This window comes from Balaenoptera musculus, chromosome 11 (genome assembly GCF_009873245.2).
Source record: "Balaenoptera musculus isolate JJ_BM4_2016_0621 chromosome 11, mBalMus1.pri.v3, whole genome shotgun sequence".
NCBI lineage: Eukaryota > Metazoa > Chordata > Mammalia > Artiodactyla > Balaenopteridae > Balaenoptera > Balaenoptera musculus.
Window position 1 is genome coordinate 37,339,093 of NC_045795.1, and position 22,258 is coordinate 37,361,350.

Here is a 22,258-nt window from a genome sequence, read left to right on the forward strand (position 1 = left end):
CTGGGAAGGGAAAAAACTGTTAGGTCTCCAAGCCCTGACAAGGAGCTGGCTCTAGCCCTCTCAGAGCCAATCCTTCTGCAAGGTGGGAAAGCAGAACAGCACCCCTTTAATGGCTGGCTGAGCAGAGGCCTGAAAAGATTTAGCAGAGGCCCTGCCCATGAGGCTAAGGCAGACACAGAGGTAGAAAGGAGGTGGCGGGAACTTCCGAGCAGCTATACTGCACACCCGGCAGGGAGCTGGGTGCCTCAGGGACAGCCTGGCATGGAGAGGGCAGGGGTCTCCTCATACCTGGTATGTGTCCCACAGGCGGATGGTGCAGCGAAGGGGAAGCTCCCGCATAAGCAGGTTGTTCATCCAACGAAAGGCAAACTGTAGGTATTCGACCTCGTACCTCCGGAAGTGATTATGTACCTGCTCTGAAACAGAAAGTGTCATTGTCCCCCTGAGAGTAACCTAGGGGACTGGACCCTGAAAGAGTCACATGAGCCAAAAAGGTGCTTTCCATTTCTTTTCAGCCACTCTCCCTGGAGAAGCCAGACACAGAGGGGCCAAACCGGCATCTGACCATCCTTTACGTTTGACTCCACCACCTCGCAGCAACAGTGCATGGTTACTACTCAGCCCTGCATGTAGTAGAACTATTTGAACACCCCACAGTGATATTCTAGGCACCTTTCTTCCTTCGCACGGCTGCTCGAGCCATACAGCAGGAGACATAAGGCTCACTTGCCTGCTTGACCTTGTTACTCATCAGAGAAGAAGCCAGAATGGAAAAGAACGGTGCGGGTCACCTTGGCCATCCTCCCACCAGTGAGGATTCCTCTTCAGAATCCCTGACAGATGGCAGCCAGCAGGGTCTTAAACCGCCAGTGAAGGAGGTTCACCGACTCCACTCAAGGGCAGCCTCACCCACTGATGTATTAAGTGATTCACCAGAAAGTGTCTCGTCGACACTAGCAGACACTAGCTCCTCCCCACTCCCACCCCTTGGTATTGGTGTAGTATTCTGGAGCAACACAAACAAACCTGACCCCTGTTCTACATGACAGCCCCTCAAATACTGCTTGACAGGATTAAAAAAAAAAAAAAATCACTACCCTCTTCAGTTTCCTAATCTATAAATGTAGATAATCATCCATACCTCAGAAAGTTTGGGGGAGAATAAAAGGAGAAAATAAAAGTGCTTACAATAGCACCTGCATGGGGCAAATACTTAATACAATTTTTGAAAGAGTAACTATCAACGATGGTTGTTTCTGGGGAGTGGAATTTAAGGAAGGGGGAGGATTTTTACTTTTTATCCTGTGTTTTTCTCAAGTGTCTAAATTTTTGTAATGATTAAGTATTACTCCGATAACTCAAAGCATAAAGATATATGCGTTTAAAAATCCACCATCCTAAAGTACTGTGCCTGTATTTCTCAGGTATTTTTGAGGGCTGGAAAAAGGAAAAAAAAAAAAAGGACAGGCCAGACAGTGGCAAAAACCACAGCTCAGACCCTCTGGAACCTAGCCCTTGTCAGACAGCTTAGCACAGGCCCTGTACCAGGAGGGATGCAGGAGAGCTGGGTGTGGGCCCCATCGTGGAGCTAACAGCTGGGCCAGGGCAATAAGGCAAAGAGGCTAAAAGTATCCCACATACGATGCACAGGATAAAAATAGTAAATAATCAAACACGCCGGGAAGACTGAAATCCTAAGTCATAAAAGGAAGCTGGAGTGAGTGGAACAAATCAGGGAAGGTTTTCATGGAAAGAGAACCTGGGAAAGGAGAAAGATACACAATCTCTATACTGGGGAAGGGAATGCTTTGGTGAAGCAGAAAAATCCATGATAGAAAACCAGACAATGGGACTTAACAGCTGTGTAGTAATTGGTGGAATTAACTGGTGCTAGAGATTCCTCTTAACAGAAGACCTCGCCGTCAGACCTCTACGTGACAGTAATTCCGACTTCTCTCCCTGGGCCTCAGTTTCCTCATCGGTCAACAGCAGGGCTTCCCGAGTTGCCTTCAGTTCTAACACTCCATGATTCCAGGCCAGAGCCAAGGACTTACTGTAGGGCTCCTGTTCCTCAGAGACATTCTGCTTCAGGAAGCCACGACTCATATTCCCCACCCAGACAGGTCACAGGGAGCTATGGGACGTCCTGCTGGGGTATCAGTCAGACCTGGGGACCCGGCATGGAGCCCAGGAGTCCTGAGTCACATCACAGCATGAAGGACAAGGTCAGACTACAGACTTGATGCTAAAAGCAATGGAGAGCACGGGAGGTTTCAGAGCAAAAGAGGGACATGACCAGAACAGTGCTTTGGGAAGATGCAGGTGTGTGATAGATGGTGTGGAAGAGCAAAGAGTATGGAGGAGGCAAGTCCTTCTGGAGGAAGTTGCAAAATCCCAAGCAAGGCTGGACCAGAGCTGTGGCTATGGACATCGAGAAGAAAGAGTGAATTTGAGGAGAGATGCTGAAGGAGGACTGACAGAACTCAGTGGTAGAAAACTAAGGAGAGAAAAGAACTTGACGTAACCGCAGAGTTCTCACCTCGCCTTCCGGTTGAGATGCGGAAGGATGCCAGTGCCAACAGCACAGAGTGAATTGAAAAGGGCCGTGGCTTGGAAGGGGGCTGAGGAGGCGGCCCACAAGCATAACTGGCTTGTGTCAGAAGCACACTGTGCTACTGCTAGAGAATTCTTCCTCTGAACCTACCATCAATCCGACTGACAAGCTCTTCTAGTGCCTTGACCTTCTTCTGGATCCCTGGTTGTGCAAAGGTGTAGTTATCCTGCAAACAACATAGGACTCAGGATGAACAGGGGTACCAAACAGTCGTGCCACCATCCCTCAAATTCACTGAAATACATTTATAAAACACAAGCTGTTTTTCCGAGGCTGGTGCCAGTGTTATGGGGAACAAAGGAATCTCACAGAACAGCAGAGTGTGAGGAAAGCCTAAGAGAGCCCTGTGCTGTGGAGGCAAACCGCATGGCCCGGGAGCACAGAAGAAAGGAGGGGCACCGTCTGATGACAAAGGCAGGGCAACACGGAGACTTCCTTAGGCTCCAGGGGACACTAGACCATTGCCTTTTGAAAGCTGTAAAGCTAATGAACGAGGTAAAGATGGATGGACCAAAAAGGAGAGGAGCCATGCTGGGTGGGGGGGGCCCTGTCTGATGCAGAAGAGCAACAAGGAACCCAAAGGGCTTCAGGGAGCCCCAACCCAGGTGTCCCACAAGGGCAGAACCACTCACCTGTATCCCATCCAGCAGTTTGCTCATGCACCAAAAGCTGTCGGCTTCTATGCTTCGCAGCATGTCCTGAGACAAATTGGTCACGTCAAAGTTCTCCACGTCCTCTTCTGTAAAACAAAAGGTGAAGAAAGTCCAGAGGTCTTCTCCAAAAAATGGAGAGAGAAAGACAGAGTCTAGTATCTTCAACGGGGTCCTTAAGGCCAGGAGAGAGCCAGGCTAACGCGATGCCAAGGAACAGGGGCCTGCCCTCCCCGTCCCCTTGTCAGGTGGGCAAACGTGTCCCAGGAAGGCTCTTGAGGATCTCCTTACAACGCTGAACAGGCCATCTCTCACAGCAGTTTTGCTGGGGCCAACACATCTTCCTCTTCCACTGCATTTGTTCATTTAGTTTGAGGAAAAAAATACTTCAGGCCTCCTGTTCAAAGAGCTATATCCAGGGGCTTCCTTGGTGGCGCAGTGGTTAAGAGTTCACCTGCCAATGCAGGGGACACAGGTTCGAGCCCTGGTCCGGGAAGATCCCACATGCTGCAGAGCAACTAAGCCCGTGCGCCACAACTACTGAGCCTGTGCTCTAGAGCCCGTGAGCCACAACTACTGAGCCCGCGTGCCACAACTACTGAAGCCCGTGCACCTAGAGCCTGTGCTCCGCAACAAGAGAAGCCACCGCAATGAGAAGCCCGCGCACCGCAACGAAGAGTAGCCCCCGCTCGCCACAACCAGAGAAAAGGCCGTGCGCAGCAACAAAGACCCAACGCAGCCAAAAATAAAATAAAAATAAATAAATTTTAAAAAAGAGCTATATCCAGCCCCCTGGAGATGGTCTGGAAAAATTCCTTGATTTCAGAAATTCACTGAACTGTCTAGCACACTCACACTTACAGGTAGTGAGAAAAGGTGGGATCAGGTAGCCCCCATAGTTCATTTTAAAGATGAAATCCTCTAGTTCTGACGAGGCAGACCCATGGCCTCACCACTCAGAAGTGAAGATGAGTGTGTGAAGGAAGATGGCCCAAACCCGTGAAAGCTCCCAGGATTTAATCTCACCAATCTGGTAGTTATCAAGATGGGTTCTGCAAAACCTCAATCCTATAGGATACTCAAGAAAAAAGGTTCCACAGACAAATATGGTTGAGAAATGCTGCATTATATATCCTCATCTTGGAGATTCACGAAGATCATAGCACACAAAAGGATTTGAGAAGTTATTAGACATTCTGCATTAAGTAAATCTCCTTAACCTTGCTTATCCAGCATTTCCCCAGCTTCTTTAGCCATGGGACCTCTTTTAAAGAGGATCGCCTATTAGCCTCTCATGGAAATCCCACACTAAGTGACAAGAGTGAGAGGTTGTCTATCTGGTCTGAGATACAAGCGGGGAGAACATAACAGTCTTCTAGAAGAAGGAAGAGGCCATGTGATGTTTCCTTCCTGCCAGAGAGAGGTGGACAAGACAGGCCACCTCAACCTACAGGCCCCTGCATGCCTGTCAGAGGCCACACATGGAAATGTTCAGGCCCTTGAGTACTGTGCCAAACGCAGCTTATCTCCTTGGAGCCCTGTTTTGAAAACAGGGTGTTCACTGCAGTCCCTGGTGCTGCAGAGAGACACGGGCATATGATGAAATGTATTCTCTTTCATTTATGAGAATTATTACTCTATTTAGACCTACATCTGGACCGTCTTGGGGAAATGTGTAACAACTCTCAGATTCTCATCCTGTATAAACAGCGTTTTTCTAATGGACATCAAGGGCTGTAAAAACCCTTCTGGGGAGGGCGGGGTGCTTTGACAGAAAAGCTATGACCCTGGGAACAGTGTAAAAGTCCATAGTTAATACAAGTAAAGTGTCAACAACAGTGCCTGGCACACAGTAGGCACGATATAGTTTATTTTAGATGAAGTTTACTAGGAATTTGTAATGACACGGGAAAGCATGTCACAGCATTGAGGGAAAGGAGTAAAGTACAAAATTATTTATGGTTTACTCTCAACTACTGTACATACAATATTTATGTGTTTATATAATCACAGAGGAAAGACAAAATAGATCACAAAGGTTTACAGTGCTTATTCCCAAGGTGGTAGGGATAAAGAATTTTTATTTTCTTTAAGCCTTACTATTCAAAATTTCTACAATAAACAATTTTTATAGTCAGGAAAAAATGCACATGATTTTAGAAAAAAGGGGCTACCATTGACTACATCTGCCTTTCACCACCAAAAAAGAACAAACAAGATTTTGTAAAACAACACTGAGCCTGAAGAAATGAAGACTTCAGATAATATATAAAGGTCCGTTTGAGAAACCACGTAAAAAAAAATCCTTCCAGAAAATACCATCTTTCTATTTTTCTAACTTAAACACTTACTATATAGTGGGGGCTTGTGTGTGGGGTCGGGGGTAGCCATATATATACTATTAATTTAATTAAGTGATACTGGGCTCTAAGACCCAGCTCAGAATCTTCCTTTTTCTTGTTGCTTCATCTTACATTTCTAAGATCCTTCCGTGTTGCTGTACAGACCTCTAGTTCACTGCCCCACACACAGCACCACCCCGTTACATATCCGTTCCCCCCATGGATGGATACCCAGGTGCCTCCAACTCCCACTACCGTGAACAATGGCCAGAGGAACCATATGAGAACCACTCTGGGCCACAGGTTCAAGTGACCTAACCTCAGGTACCACCAGACCACTCTCCAGGACCAGACCCCCAGCAGTGCGCTAGGGAAGCGTGTGTTCTTTTTAGTGAGCGAGACTGATCACACCAACCGTCCAAGGCAGTAGTTTCACTCTTTATGAAAATAGGGTTGTGGAACTTCCCTGGTGGTGCAGTGGTTAAGAATCCGCCTGCCAATGCAGGGGTCAGGGTTCGATCCCTGGTCCGGGAAGATTCCACATGCTGTGGAGCAACTAAGCCCGTGCGCCACAATTACTGAGCCTGCGCTCTAGAGCCTGTGAGCCACAATTACTGAGCCCATGAGCCAAAACTACTGAGCCCGCATGCCACAACTACTGAAGCCCGCGCGCCTAGAGCTCGTGCTCCGCAACAAGAGAAGCCACTGCAATGAGAAGCTCGTGCACTGCAACGAAGAGTAGCCCCCGCTCGCCGCAACTAGGGAAAGCCCGCGTGCAGCAATGAAGACCCAACACAGCCAAAAATAAAAAAATAATAAATTTATTAAAGAAAAAGAAAATAGGGTTGTAAGAAAAAAATGAAACCCACAAGGAAGGCTCAAGATAAAACCACTCCCACTATTCATACACGTTTCCCAAAAGAAAATCCAGAGTGCCACAATAATTTGAAGGGTCTTTTCCTACCTGGGCATTCTACCACTCCAGAACATTGCAGCGGGAATGTCACTGGGAATGGAAACCACACACAGCAGAGTAACAAGGGAGAAAGAGCCTGGGTCCCCAAGTAGACTGGGGAGCACAGCTGCCACATCAGCCCTGGTGACCTGTGGCTTTTCTGTCAGACAGACGAGCACGTGGCTAAGAGCACAGACTCTGGAGCCAGACTGTGTGGCTCAAATCCTGGCTCTGTCACTCACGAGCTATGTGGCTTTAGGCAAGTGACTTTACCTTCCGTGCCTCAACACCTCATCTGTTAAGGTGGTAATATCCTACTAGTGTCAATGCACATTGTAAGGGTTAAACAAATCAATACACGAAAAGTGCTAACAGTGTCTGCCATAAAATAAGCATTATGCAAATGTTAGCTAGTATTATTGTTATTATATGAGGAACAAATAAACTTCTACCTTGTTTAAGCCACTGTTATTTTAGATCTCTGTTATTCACAGCCAAACCTAACCTAATTCCAAACGTACCTAAAAAATAAAAGTCAATTTTCAAAGCTTTCCATTTCCACCTTCTGGTCTCAAGGAAGAAAACTGAACATGAGGTTTAAGTTGGTAAGATACAGCTCTCAGTAACTGTGCCAGTTCCAAACCTTTAGCTGTCCAGGGGGAAAAGGGACCAGACAGGATGCTGAACCCTCTCTTGGGGCCTCAAATTGGGGGTTGTTGTTTCCCCATGTTCTGCCCTTACGCCTGGCCTGCCCGTTAGCCCATGGCTTTCACAGTCAGTGGGAGAGCTCACCAGCATTTCAGAGAGTGGGAGGAGAGTTTAGTTTTAGTGTTCTGGCTGCTGGGAGGATAAAATTCACACATTCAGTCAAAAACTGTGAGCTGAGTGCACCATCAAAAAGCAGCAGAGAAAGGGAGGCCCAAATGCTCTCTGAAGGGCTTCATTCAGCATAAACAGTCTGTTCAGAAGGATCATTAAACGTCCCACTTGAGAAAATCCAACATATAATTGAAGCTGGAACGGGAAACCATGCCAGCAACACAGTCTCCAACGAGGGCAGCGTCTCTGGTTGTCATTATGCAGCATTCAGCAGCCAGGACTCAGATTGGAGGGAGTGAGATTTTAAGGGATATTTTATGGCTGTTTTAAGAGGCAAAGCGTCCAAAAAGAGGAAACCCAAAAGCTCTTTATAAAAATCAAATTGCCCATTCCAGGCTTGACAAGAACATGCTGTCAAGCCCGGCATTATTAGCTGAGAAAATGTACCACCTGAGTGGTAGCCCCAGTCAAGTATTTATTTTTCTGAAAACTCCAGATCTCGGGCCTAAAATCAGCCTCACCTATGCCTCAAACACTCCCCTACAGCTTCGGGAAGAACCGCTTTCGCTTAAACTGACAAGAGTTAACTTGTCCGTTAACTGCTTTAGGCATTTCCCAGGAACCATCTGTGATCGCAGGGCAATTTCTGTACTTTGTGATCTGCTGGGTCAGAATTAATCAGCCCGACTGGCAGGCATGAGAGGATTCAAGGCATCAGACTACAGACAGCCCTTGTATTTTTCCAAAGCCTCTGGCTTACCTGATTCCTCTTTTTTTTTTTTTAAACTGGACTCATAAGAATACCTTACATAATATTTTCTGATCACAAAAGTAAACTGATTGAGAAAAGGAAAAAAAAAAACCTTTTCAGCTATACATCTAAAGAACTTCATAAAATAAGAGTTAAATATTTCATCCAGAAAAACACAGTTTTGGGCTTCCCTGGTGGCGCAGTGGTTAAGAATCTGCCTGCCAATGCAGGGGACACGGGTTCAAGCCCTGGTCCTGGAAGATCTCACATGCCGTGAAGCAATTAAGCCTGTGTGCCACAGCTACTGAGCCTGCGTTCTAGAGCCCGTGAGCCACAACTACTGAGCCTACACGCCACAACTACTGAAGCCCGTGCGCCTAGAGCCCGTGCTCTGCAACAGGAGAAGCCACTGCAATGAGAAGCCCGCGCACCACCACGAAGAGTAGCCCCCACTCACCGCAACTAGAAGAAAGCCTGTGCAGCAGCGAAGACCCAACGCAGCCAAAAATAAAAAGTTAAAAATATATATATATTAAAAAAAAAAGAAACACAGTTTTAAGAAAAGTGTCAAGGAATTCATCTGATCACCTGTATGTACTAATTTTTAAGTGGTTCAAGTGCTATAGAAACTTATTGTTGGGTGTTATTCATCTGGTATTTTCAGGCAAGTATTTGATAGCAGCAGCTGAGACAAGGCCACCACAGCTGAGCATGGACAAAGTAGAGGGGCCCCGGGACTTCCCTGGTGGTGCAGTGGTTAAGAATCCACCTGCCAATGCAGGGGACGTGGGTTCGATCGCTGGTCCAGGAAGATGCCACATGCCGTGGAGGAGCTAAGCCCATGCACCACAACTACTGAGCCTGCACTCTAGAGCCTGCTAGCCACAACTACTGACCCACATGCCACAACTACTGAGGCCCACGTGCTTAGAGCCCATGCTCCGCAACAAGAGAAGCCACCGCAATGAGAAGCCCACGCACAGCAAAGAAGAGTAGCCCCCGCTCGCCGCCAACTAGAGAAAGCCCGCGCAGCAGCGAAGACCCAACGCAGCCAAATAAATAAATAAATAAATATTAAAAAAAAAAAAAAAGTAGAGGGGCCCCTCGGCTAAACCCAGAAAAGTCAAACCACCTGACAAAGAAAGGGCAGTGAGGACAGGGAGGAGGTTAGAGGAAAGACTTCTTCTGAGGTTCCTAAAGAGCGGAGACCCATGCGGGGCCTTTCTGCTTCATGAGGACCATGTTCCAGATTGAGTGAGAGGAGACGTGCTGTTTCCAAGACACAGAGAAACAGCTGACCATGGAGCCCTTCCCGACGCCATGCCTGTCAATCAGGGCAGTGACTAAAAGGTAAATATTAACTCAAAATGATCTCTGGCTGTCCACTACTCAGCGTGGGGCAGCCTGGCTAAAATTAATTTTAAAAACCAACATATCACTAAACCGTTTCTACTTTCCTGAGGCTCCTGGATTATTATTATTATTATTTTTTGGATTACTTTTATTTAACAAACACGAGTGGCTGTTGGCTATGACCTCAGATTACATGAACCTGAACTATATGAGTATTCAGGTTATGGGGGCAGAGAGGGGCCAGATCCAGCACACACTTCACCTTCTAGGACCTGCCCAAAGACCACCCACAGAGCCAGGCAGCATGTCACCAAGACACTGTGTATGTGAACAGGCTCTAGGGAGTCCAAGGTCCCCAGTGCCAATGTCAGCTGCCCAGAGGCTCCTCATCTAGGCTCAAACATCTTGACTATGTTGGCTACCTCAATTTCTCCTCTGTTATAATTTCTCATTTTTTGGGGGGGTCAGATGAGAGAGAGAGCAAGTGGGCATGCACGTGTCACTTGGTTTACCACCAGGGAGAGAGCAGGCCGGGTCCTACAGTGCGGGAGATGACAAGCTACAACTAGCCCTGGGAGAGCTTACCTCCTACAAGGGAGAAAATCCAGCACTGGACATCCCACCAAATGCTCACACTGCTCTCAACTGTCCGCTGAAAGCAGCTCAGCTCAGCTCAGCATTCTGACTGGGCGTCCCCACATACATGTCTATTGCTGGAAAGAGTCTCATATGTCTCAACTATCACATATGAGGCTGCTGCATCTATGAAGACGGGGCCAGGAGGCACCTTGAAGAAAGGGGTAAAGTCCCAAACAGGGTGAGCGCTAAAAATTTAGCATCGGTCTCACTCCCAGTTCCCTCCAAACCAGTAGCATGAAAATGCAAAGTGGAATATCCTTACTCTATGATTCAATTTATATAGTTTAGAGACAGGCAAAACTAATCAAGGTGTTAGAAGTCAGGAAAATAGTTACCCTTGTGGGGGTGAGGGGAGTGGCTAGAAGGGAACACAAGGGGACTTCTGCAGTGCTGGAAATGTTCCACTTGGGTGCTGGTTATTTAGGGGAAATTTATTGAGCTGTGCATTTAATGACATATATACTTTAAAAAGTGTATGTTATACTTCAATACGAAGTTTACATTTTAAAAGGAAAAAAAGGAACGTCCTCTTAAGACAATGAAAGACTACGTAAGTCTGTCCAGTTTCATCTTTGGCCTCCACACCTTGCCAGGCGGGGAGGAACAGGAGCGGCAGGGCAGAGTCGGGCGTGAGATGCACAATGAAGCCTCCCAGGATCTAAGGGCACGGAGCTGGAGTATAATCCACAGCAGCCCAGGAGCAAGACACGGCAGCAGGGGCCATGGTACCTGGGCATATGGGGAGTTATTAACAACAACTCCTTTCCTCTGAAAATCTGAGTGTTAACAACCAAAAATTAACTGCATGGCTCACCCCCTCTCCTCCTTCAGGACTTTGCTCAGACATCGTCTTCTCAGTGTGACCCCGGCTCACTACCCTGATTGAAACCTGCTCCTGTTCCCACTCTTGCCAACAGGGCACAACTGTGTCCTTCTTTCCTCCTTTGTTCTCCTGCATAGCACTTATCGCAGTCAAGGTAACAAATACCTTACTTATTTTTTTTTTTTTACTTCATATACACTTGTAATGTAGGAATCTTCTGATTTTTTTTTTTAATTTATTTATTTATGGTTGTGTTGGGTCTTAGTTTCTGTGCGAGGGCTTTCTCTAGTTGTGGCAAGCGGGGGCCACTCCTCATCGCTGTGCGCGGGCCTCTCACTATCGCGGCCTCTCTTGTTGCGGAGCACAGGCTCCAGACGCGCAGGCTCAGTAATTGTGGCGCACGGGCTTAGCTGCTCCGTGGCATGTGGGATCTTCCCGGACCAGGGCTCGAACCCGTGTCCCCTGCCTTGGCAGGCGGATTCTCAACCACTGCGCCACCAGGAAAGCCCTATTTTTCTATTTATTGTCAGTTTCTGCTCATCAGAATTTACACTCAGTGGAAGGGATTTAGTTTTACATATAACTTACCTACATTAGACTACACATAAGCACACGGTTCTGTTTTGACACATGTATACATCTGTGTAAAAAAGTGCCCCAGTCCAAATAGAGAACATTTTCATCACCCTATAAAGTCTCTTCTTGCCTCTTCCCAATCAATCTCCCACCAAGAGTCGACCATCATTCTGATTTCTATCACTGTAGATTATTTATGAACTCCATTTAAATGGAATCATACAATGTGTACTTTTTCGGTATCTGGCTTCTTTTGTTCAACATAATGGTTTTTGAGATGATTTCTTCCATGTTCTTGCTTTTATCAGTAGTTCATTCTTTTTTATGGCTGAGTACTATTCCACTGTGTGACCACCCATTCTCCTCTTAACAGATATTTGGGTTGTTTCCAATTTTTGTCTATATTAATACAGTTGTTATGAATATTCCTATGCAGCCTTTGAGGGACTATACGCTTTCATCTTCCTTGTATAAATACCTAGAAGTGAAAGGCAGGGATTTTTGTCCACTTTGTTTACGGTTGTATCCCCAGTGCCTAGAGCAGTGCCTGGCACGGTGTAGTTCTCAATAAGTATTTGCTGAATGAGTGATAGAACTCCATCTCCATCCCTTACAAGAGAGAGAACTTTTGACTATCTCAGCACAGTAGCAGAATACGGTAACTCACTGCCCTCCAGTGGCCAAGTCCAGCAAAGCTGCACTATTTCCTGAATATCTAGCAACGTTACGAAATTTTCATTCTTTCATTCATCTAGACATGTATGGAATGCCTATTTTGGACACCATAATAAAAGCACTGGGAATATAAAGATGTTTAAAATAGTCTCTGGCTTCAAAGAATCATACAGTCTGGTGGGAGAGGGTAGGAGGGAAACACACAATAATTGGTGTGGTAAAGTCCTACAAAGGGGAAATGCACAGGGTTATGGAAAGAGTACCACTTGGGTGGGGGGGGCAGGCAAGAAGTCTCAGGGCAGGCTTCCAGGAAGAAGGGGTGTCTTAAAGGATGCACAAGGATTAGCCCAGGGGATAAAGAGGTGGTACAGGACAAGGCTTTAGATTAAAACTGTCAGTTTTGGATTTCTGAGTTTAAGAAGTGAGGCAGGAAGTAGAGCACACAGGGCCTTGCACAAGCTAGAGAATCTGAACTTTTTTTTTTTTTTAGCTGTGCTGCGTGGCTTGCAGGATCTCAGTTCCCCGACGAGGGACTGAACCCGAGCCATGGCAGTGAAAGCCCAGAATCCTAACCACTAGGGCACGAGGGAACTCCTGAGAATATGGACATTTTAACTGTAGGTGATGGGATGCTAGTGAAAGGTTTTAAGCAAAGGAGCTGCGCCGACAAGTCTGTGTTTAAATGGTGTGAAAGATGGGAAGAAGGGGATAAAAACCAGAGATGGGAAAACACACTTGGCCATTTCAGCAATCCAGGGCTAAGCTAGGGTAGTCATAGGAGGAATAGAGAGGGAAGCAGATTCAAGAAATATTTAGGACATGAAATCATCAGAGCTCTGTAACTGATTGGATATGCAAGAATGAGAAAAAAGAATTACGAACAAGTCTTAGCATTTCTGACTTAAGTGACAGGAAATGCTGGCAACTGAGAGAAAAGGGTGGTTGGGTATGGAGAGGAGTTAGTCAAACACTGCGTCTGAGGAGCCTAGGGATAGCAAAGACTGTCACTATCCATAAATAACTATAACCCACTCCTCCTTGGGGAAAGGACTCGTAAGGGTACTGGCCACCTGGGATACAGACTATGTTTTCCAGGCTCACTTGCAGATGGGCATGGCCATAAGACTAAGTTCAGACAAGAGAGATTCAAAACCAAGTGTCATGTACTTGGGAAGTGTCCTTCAACAGAAGGAGTATGCCTTTCTTCCTTTCCCCCTCCATACTGGCTGGAATATAGATGTGATGGCTAGAGCACAAGCAGCTATCTTGGATCATGAGTACAAAAACACATGCTGAGAATGGTAGGACAACAGAGAGAGGAGGCTGGATCCCTGATACCCCGGAGCCCCAGACTACTTACCTCCTGACTTTTAATGTGAGAGAAGTAAGATTTTCTCTCTTGCTTAAGGTATTGGTTCCCTGTCAGTGCAGACAAGCTAATCCTAACTGGTCATTTATGACATATCTGAGTGTAAATGTCACGCAGGGAACATGAGTCAGAGGTATGGGAAAGACTTCCCTTCTGGGAGTTCTACTGCTGTCATGCTTCTAAGTAAAACCTGAAATGAAAATCCTGCTGTACTACTTCATGCAGAGGAAAAGGGGGAGAGTTATTTGACAGTGTTTCATTTTGTAATGAAAGAAATCACCAGGCACCACTCTTCTTTTGAAAACAGGACATGTCATGAGCCCCACTTTTCTATACGACTTCCTCATTTGCATCACTTAAACAGTTGCTGTTACACAGCTTAATTTGGTGATGGCCACATCATCAATTACATTTGACCTTAATATGTTCCAAGCTAGATCAATAATGTCATCTAAGTCCATTAGGTTTTGGAGATGAGAGTCTAAAGGCATTCCACCATCTCAGGGGTCACAGTCCAGAGACTCTATCTCCCCAGGGGTGACCCTCCAGCATTGTCACCTCTGGACCCAGACATAGCTGGTTTATCCACAGAGGACCCACTTCTATGTGAGCAGCTGGTTTCAGCAGATAAAGAGGCTACTGGGGGGCTAAGCCAGCTACAGAAAAATCCTCTAGCAACTCAGAGGGGAGTCACTGGTTCTCCCCGTTTTCAACTATTTTACAACAAACATGACACAAAGCATGAAGCCAGCTCAGGTACCAATTTATAAAAGTAATAAAGAACAGATAGGGGAGGAGATAGGAGAGAGGCCAAACAACGTCCTGGTGGTATGTGGATCCCATAGCTCTACTAGGACATGTCCTCCACACTACAGCTCAGTAAGATGGGGCGGTGGGCTAAGGCTGCCTGATGATACCTGCCTGGGATGATCAGGGCAACTGCCTGGCCTGTTCCATGGGTGAAGGATACCTGAGGCCTCCTGTGGTAGGGAGAGTCATATCAGAGAGGTCATAACAACACACCTTTCACAGTAGCTGCCTTACTAGGATATGGCACTATTAGAGAAGGGAAGAAAAGCAGCATTATTACTCAGACAAGAGAACTATTCTTGAAGGCCACAAACAATGTTGAATCTATGTTCAGGAAAGGCCTTGAGGCTGGAGGGAAGTCTGTATGCCTTGTTTCTTTGAAGCTTAATTTATACCCAGCAACCGATGAACAGACAAATAAAATGTGGTATATTCATACAATGGAATATTTATTTGACCATAAAAAGGAATGACCATTTTTATGAAATGTCCAGAAAAGGCAAATCCATAGAGACAGAGAGTAGATTAATGGTTGCCTAGGAATAGAGGGGGTGCGGGGGCTTGGGAGTGATGGCTAAGGGGTACAGGGTTTCTTTTCGGGCTGATGAAAATATTCTAAAATTGACTGTGCTGATGGTTACACAGCTCTATAAATATACTAAAAACCATTGAATTGTACACTTTAAATGGGTGAATTGTATGGTATATGAATGCCATCTCAACAAAGCTGCTATCAAAAAAAGAAAACAATACCCCACCAAACTAATTTGTACATTTACTGCAGCACCTCCAATAAAAATTCAAAAGGGTTCCCTACATCCTGAACTTGGCAAGTTGATTCTAAAGTTCACCTGGAAGAAGAGCCAAGACAATTTTTACAAAAGGATGATGAAAGAGACTGGCCCTGAAATGATAATAAAACACACTACAAAAGTCAAAAATCTAAGCTGTTGGTACATGCATAGAAATGGAGATAAATGGAACAGAAATAAGTAAACCATATAAATAAAGAAATTTATATTATGAAGAGGGATTTCACATGAGTGAAGAAAGGATGTACTATTTATAAATAGTGTTCAAAAAATGAACTATCCAGTTGCAACAGTAACTTTAAATCCAACCCCCACTGTACAGGAAAATAAATTACTACTGGAATTTAAAAAGCTAAATGTAAAATCAAAACCACAAGCGTATTAGAAGAAAACATGGAAGAATATTCTTATAATACCGGGGTGGGGAAAGACTTCCTAAGCAATATACCGAATCTAAAAACCATACAGGAGGAGGTATTTCCTTCATGTCCTTCTCACACTTTGCAATGACTTGTTTAATTTTCTGTGAACCTTTTAACCCCTGCACTAGATGGGAGGCTCCATAAGGGCAGGGCCCACATCTGTTATCTTAGTCACTCTATCCTCTGGCACATAGGAGGAGCTCAATAAATACCTGTCGAATGGACAGATTTGACCACATAAAAATTAGGAAGTGCTACGTAAGGAGACACAGTAAACAAAGTTGACAAGACAAATGATGGTCTGGGAGAAAAAAAAAAAGAATTAGCTTGAACTATATAAAATTCCCACAGAGGGATGTGTCAAAAATGGTTGAATATTAGCAATTTCATGTGGTTTGACCTCATATTTTTAACACATAGCAGATGAAAAATGAATATATCTAATCCACATAAAGCTCTTACAAAACAAGACCAACAGTCCAATAGAAAAAACTGGATAGGACTTCCCTGGTGGCGCAACGGTTAAAAATCCACCTGCCAATGCAGGGGTCACGGGTTTGATCCCTAGTCTGGGAAGACCCCACATGCCACAGAGCGACTAAGCCCGTGCACCACAACTACTGAGCCTGCACTCTAGAGCCCACGAGCCACAACTACTGAGCCCACGTGCCACAACTACCAAAGCCCACATGCCCTAGAGTCCACGCGCGGCAACTGCTGAGCCCGTGTGCTGCAACTACTGAAGCCTGCGCACCTCGAACCCGTGCTCCTCAACAAGAGAAGCCACCGCAATGAGAAGCCCACGCACCGCAACGAAGAGTAGCCCCTGCTCTCCGCAACTAGAGAAAGCCCGCGCGCAGCAACAAAGACCCCAAGAAGCCAAAAATAAATAAATAACTAAATAACTAACTAACCAAATAAATAAAGTTATTTTTTAAAAAACGAAAAAACTGGATAAAAGAAATTTTTTTCTTCTTTTTTTTCTTTTTTTAAGCCTACAGCACCCGGTATTCCCAGGCGGTCTCCCATCCAGGTACTAACCAGGCCCGACCCTGCTTAGCTTCCGAGATCAGACAAGATCAGACGCATTCAGGGTGGTATGGCCATAGACTGGATAAAAGATTTGAACAAGCAGATGACAAAAGAAACAAATGCTAATACACAAAAGAAAAGATAAACCACCTCACTGATGAGCAAGTGGAAATAAAAACTGAAACACAAACCATGGTTTATTTGCCAAATTGGTGAAACACAGTTAGACTAAAATACCCAGTTTTGCTAAGGATGTGAAGAGTGCACCCAAACAATAGTGGCTGGAGTATAAACTGCTGTAAACCTTTTTGCAGTGTAATTTTGGAGTGGTACCTATTTGGCATGCTTTTAGGACTAGTAATTTCCGTTCTATGGGCTCTCTTTCAGGGAAACGTGTATTTTAACACAAATGTATAAGAAAATATGTACAAGGATATTCATTGAAGTGTTCTTTATAATAGCTAAAAATTGTAGATTATTTAAATGTCCTATTATAAAAGAATTGTTTACTCAACTATAGTAAAGTTTGATGAAAGCAAATATAATTGCTGAAAACGATGAGGTAGATCCATATGACCAAACTTGGAAAGCTGGCCAGATATTTGTGAATGAAAACAAGCAAGATAGAGAAAAGTATGGATAAGTTTGATCCCAGTTTTCTGAATACAACAAAGAAAAATAATATATGCAGCTCTATCCGCACACAGGAAAAGGACTGGAAAAATACACACCAAGAGGTCAACGGTAGTTATCTCTGGTGATGGGGGGGTAGGGGTGAGGTAATAACAATTCTATATTGTTTTTATTTTTTTAAATAAATTTATTTATTTATTTGTTTATTTTTGGCTGCGTTGGGTCTTCGTTGCTGTGCGCAGGCTTTCTCTAGTTGCGGCGAACGAGGGCTGCTCTTTGCTGTGATGTGTGGGCTTCTCATTGCAGTGGCTTCTCTTTATTGCAGAGCACAGGCTCTAGGAACACAGGCTTCAGTAGTTGTGGCATGCGGGCTCAGGAGTTGTGGCTCACGGGCTCTAGAGCGCAGGCTCAGTAGTTGTGGCACACAGGCTTAGTTGCTCCACAGCATGTGGGATCTTCCCAGACCAGGGCTCGAACCCGTGTCCCCTGCATTGGCAGGCGGATTCTTAACCACTGCGCCACCAGGGAAGTCCTTGATTTTTTTAAATGAGTATGTACCTCTATTTTTTTTTTTTTTTTTAATTTATTTATGGCTGTGTTGGGCCTTCGTTTCTGTGCAAGGGCTTTCTCTAGTTGCGGCGAGCGGGGGCCACTCTTCATCGCTGTGCGCGGGCCTCTCACTGTCGTGGCCTCTCTTGTTGCGGAGCACACGCTCCAGACGCGCAGGCTCAGTAGTTGTGGCTCACGCGCCTAGTTGCTCCGCGGCATGTGGGATCTTCCCAGACCAGGGCTCAAACCCGTGTCCCCTGCATCAGCAGGCAGACTCTTAACCACTGCGCCACCAGGGAAGTCCTTGATTTTTTTAAATGAGTATGTACCTCTATTGTATTTTTGTTTGTTTGTTTGTTTTTGTTTTAAGAAAAGGAGCAATAAGAAATGTGCTGCCTGCTTTGGAGCAGGGAATGGAGAAGAGGGAGCCACTAGATAGATCTAAGTTGAGATACCACCAATTCTTATAAAGAGCACAGGTATTTAGGTCAAAAGACCTAGGTTTGAGTTTGGGAGCTCATTTAAAATAGGTTGATACATCTACCTTAAAGAGATATTGGGGGCTACTAAATGAAATCAGGTAAGTCAAAGTACTTTGCAAACGGTAAAGTGCTTTAAAAAATCAGGGTCATATTACTGGTTGGCCTGGCAAGTCCTAGTTTGAAAACTGGAAAAATAAGGGCTAAAGGTACAAACTCCTAAGGAAAAGAGAGATGGATGGGAATTGATAGATTAAGAGAGACTTAAGAGACATATCAACCAATTAGTAGAATGTGTGGACCTGATTTGAACCCTGATTCAAACAAACTGTTAAATATATGTACGGGAATCAAGAAAATTTGAATGGTGTTGTATATTAGATTATATTAAGGAGCTATTATAACTTTTTAGATGTAATAATTGCATTACAGCTGTGAGTTTCTTTAATCATTATCTTCGAAAGGTACATATGAAAATATTTATGGATGAAATTATATGGTGCTTGACATTGAGATTTGCTTACTCACAAAGATGAGTGGGTGAAGAATGGACAGAGTTATGAAGTTGGGTGGCAGGTATATAAGGATTTATGGTATTATTTTTTCTACTTGTACATATGCTTGAAACTGAAAAGTTTTTGTAAAAAAAGAATGGGCCCCGCCTTCCTAGTTCTAGGAGGAGGTACCAAACACCCATCTGAAGTCTGCTGCAGAGGTGAAACTGAGTACAGCCTTGCCAAGAAAGGCTTCCTTGCTCAGGAAGGGCAGAGAAGCCCACGCTTCACTGTGTAAACGCTGTGGGTCAGCAATGGTTTCACTGGTCAGCAGGTAAGACTGACAAACCCAACACCCAGATCAGAATGCAGTCATATCTATCAAAGACAGGCACAGTGGACTTCCCTGGTGGTGCAGTGGTTAAGAATCCGCCTGCCAATGCAGGAGACATGGGTTTGAGCCCTGGTCTGGGAAGATCCCACATGTCGTGGAGCAACTAAGCCTGTGCGCCACAACTACTGAGCCTGTGCTCTAGAGCCCTCGAGCCACGACTACTGAGCCTGCACGCCTAGAGCCTGTGCTCCGCAACAAGAGAAGCCACCGCAGTGAGAAGCCCGCACACCACAACGAAGAGTAGCCCCCGCTCATTGCAACTAGAAAAAGCCCATGCACAGTAACGAAGACCCAATGCAGCCAAAAATAAATAAATAAATAAATTTATGAAAAAACAAAAAAGAAAGGCACAGTGCTTGGTGGGGCTGAGGGTAGCACTGGGATGGGTGCCTATAGAAGGTAAAGGAAAATTTGGTACAAAATATAAATGACAGCTAACAAGATAGTTAATATCCAATTAGAACTGCAGCTGCTGAGGATTTCCCTTAATTGGCATAAAAACTGGCAATGCCAGCATTCAGACCTCAAATGTAGATTAATGAATGGATTAATACCTTGATCCTCATCCTTGAATACCATTTCAGAAAAGTACTACTGCAAGAATCAACCCCCAAATCCCAACAGACCAGCTGCACCGCTCTTTAATAAAGTTAAACCACAGAGAATTAAGATGCCTCTGAAAATTGACCTATTAATGTGAGGGGAAAATGAAAGTTCTCCAGCAAAAGCTTTATTTATATGCTTTTGCTTAGGGTCACTGGACAGAGTGAACAAGAGTGTGACCTTCCACCCTGACTTCCAGTTCTGCCCTGGCTGCTGTCACTTAAGGGGAACAAGGAATGGCATCATTAGGTTGCCTTAACGTTTTGAGTAATGAAAAATAAAAAAGGCTGCCTCATGAAAGACCAAAACACCACAGCTTTGAGTCCCACGAGAAAACCTGAATGGGAAGGATCAAGTGAGGCATTTCTTATGCCTTCCCCCTCCAAGGGGCTCCATTCCAGTCCCCTTCTCATTACCATCCTACCCCCTGCAATGGCTTTCTACAAAAATAACCCACCACCCCCAGAGTCTGAAGAAGAGGGTTCTGGTCCTAGCCCTGCCACTAATAAGGAGGCAAGGAATCTCACAATCCATCTGTGAAATGAGGGGAGTAGACGGATAGTTTTCTAAAATCCTTTTCAATGTTCTTATTCCCACATGAACTTCTCTTTGACTAAGAGAACAAAGCATCAGGCCATGACAGACAGGTTTTCCTCTGAGTCTTGAAGCACAAGTGACTGAGGAAACCAAAAAAGTGGAGGATCCTCAATGCCTTTTAAGACTCTGACGATTTAGGCCTGGCTGGAGCAGGTGGCTGGAGCTGTAAGAAAACCTAACTGCTGCCGTGACAGCGAATCACTCTGTTCAAAGTGACAAGAACCCAGTGGGGTAAGAGGTGAAGGAAGAGGAGGAGAAACCGAGGTCCTGGAGCTCTCCTTGGCCCATTCCATTACCTCCAGTGTGAGCTGGATTCTGGCACCTTTCCCGCTCTATACGTCCACATCCTGCTCCTAAGATACAGCATGTGAACTGAAGTGTGAAGGCCTGATGTATAATCTAAAATTCCAGCTTTCACAGATGAGGGTCTGCATTTGAGACGAGTTCAAAATAATCCAAAAGGAACCTCAGTCAAACCATCTGTTTATGGCAGAACATAAATATATCAATTTGGTCATTCTTTGGCAAAGGTCTTCTTAGGTGAGATCTGTGACCATCTCGAGAGAGAAATTCCAGGCTGCTGCTGCGGCTGCTGTTAAAACAGGTTTATGGCTTCCCTGGTGGCACAGTGGTTGAGAATCTGCCTCCCAATGCAGGGGACACGGGTTCAAGCCCTAGTCTGGGAAGATCCCACATGCCACGGAGCAACTAGGCCCGTGAGCCACAATTGCTGAGCCTGTGCGTCTGGAGCCTGTGCTCCACAACGAGAGAGGCCGCGATAGTGAGAGGCCCGCGCACCGCGATGAAGAGTGGCCCCCGCTTGCCGCAACTACAGAAAGCCCTCGCACAGAAACGAAGGCCCAACACAGCCAAAAATAAATAATAAATAAATAATTAAAAAACAAAACAAAACAGGTTTAGCTGTGTATTCTAAAGCCACTATCTCTTTTTCAGCAAGACGTGCCCACTGGCTGCACTCTTGGGAAAAACAAACAGACCACAGATAAGAAAGAGCAAAAGCTTGCTCAACTTGGTACTCATGCTTCTTACCGACATATTCTGAGAGGAAGACGACAAAGAACGGAGTGACCAGGTCATTAATTCCTTGGACATACCCACTGGCAGGGTGTCGGATTGCCCAAATAAATAGAATTCTTTCGAAGATCTAGGAAAATGAGAAAAAAAGACGACATGATGTTAAATCACGGGGATACTCTCCCTCCCTCCATTTACCTACCTCACAATTTAACTCAGCGATGCTACAGAATTTGTAGAAAAAATTTTAAAATATTGTGGACAAAGGCAGTCTACAAATACAAAAAGTTTCTAAGACACTAACTGTTTTTAAACAGGGGTAGGTGCTTCTTGCCCTTTCTCTTTTCAGTGTCTAGCCAATGTGACATAAAATTGGGAAACGGAAAGGAGAGTGACACAAATGGCTTAGAAAAAGGTTTGTTGTGGATGTCATTAATTCAGGCCACCATGCTCATTTGTAGATGCTGTTTCTCTATTTCCAGGAGCAAGATATCAGAATATCTAAGCTCTGATACATTTTCTAAATCTCTTTTGGTCATTACAGGATTTAAAGAGGAAATGCCTTCTTTACCACACTCCCCTCTCTCCCTGCTGAGACGGAAGGAGATCTAGATCTGGATTTAGTTCTAACCCAGCTTGACTAGGAACCAGTGACAGACTCTAAATGCAGGAAGTCATTTCACATATCAGGATGCAACCCAGACGTTTACTGGGGACAGGAAGTCAAATAAACCAAATCCTGTGGATTCCTACAGCCAGGAACTTGAGAACAGAGAAGTCAGCCAGGGCCTCCATGGGGAAAGCCTCTGGGGTTAAGTACATTAGCCACAAG

General features: G+C 45.1%; 1 protein-coding gene and 1 non-coding gene across 3 annotated transcripts in view; both read right to left on the reverse strand.

The window, feature by feature from the left end:
- The window catches only part of TBC1D22B (TBC1 domain family member 22B), a 64,365-nt gene that overhangs the window by 12,767 nt on the left and 29,340 nt on the right, over positions 1–22,258 (reverse strand). Inside the window, exons 8-11 of one of the 2 annotated variants that reach the window (XM_036870268.1) lie at positions 21,442–21,556; positions 3,247–3,353; positions 2,705–2,780; positions 289–416 (exon numbers count right to left, since the gene is read on the reverse strand). In XM_036870268.1, the coding sequence (XP_036726163.1) occupies positions 289–416; positions 2,705–2,780; positions 3,247–3,353; positions 21,442–21,556 (426 nt within the window). The remainder of the gene's footprint in view (positions 1–288; positions 417–2,704; positions 2,781–3,246; positions 3,354–21,441; positions 21,557–22,258) is intronic. The other variant, XM_036870269.1, reaches the window with a different exon arrangement.
- Positions 16,603–16,721, reverse strand: LOC118904560. The gene has a single exon (XR_005022014.1). It is a non-coding gene; the product is annotated as a 5S ribosomal RNA (ribosomal RNA).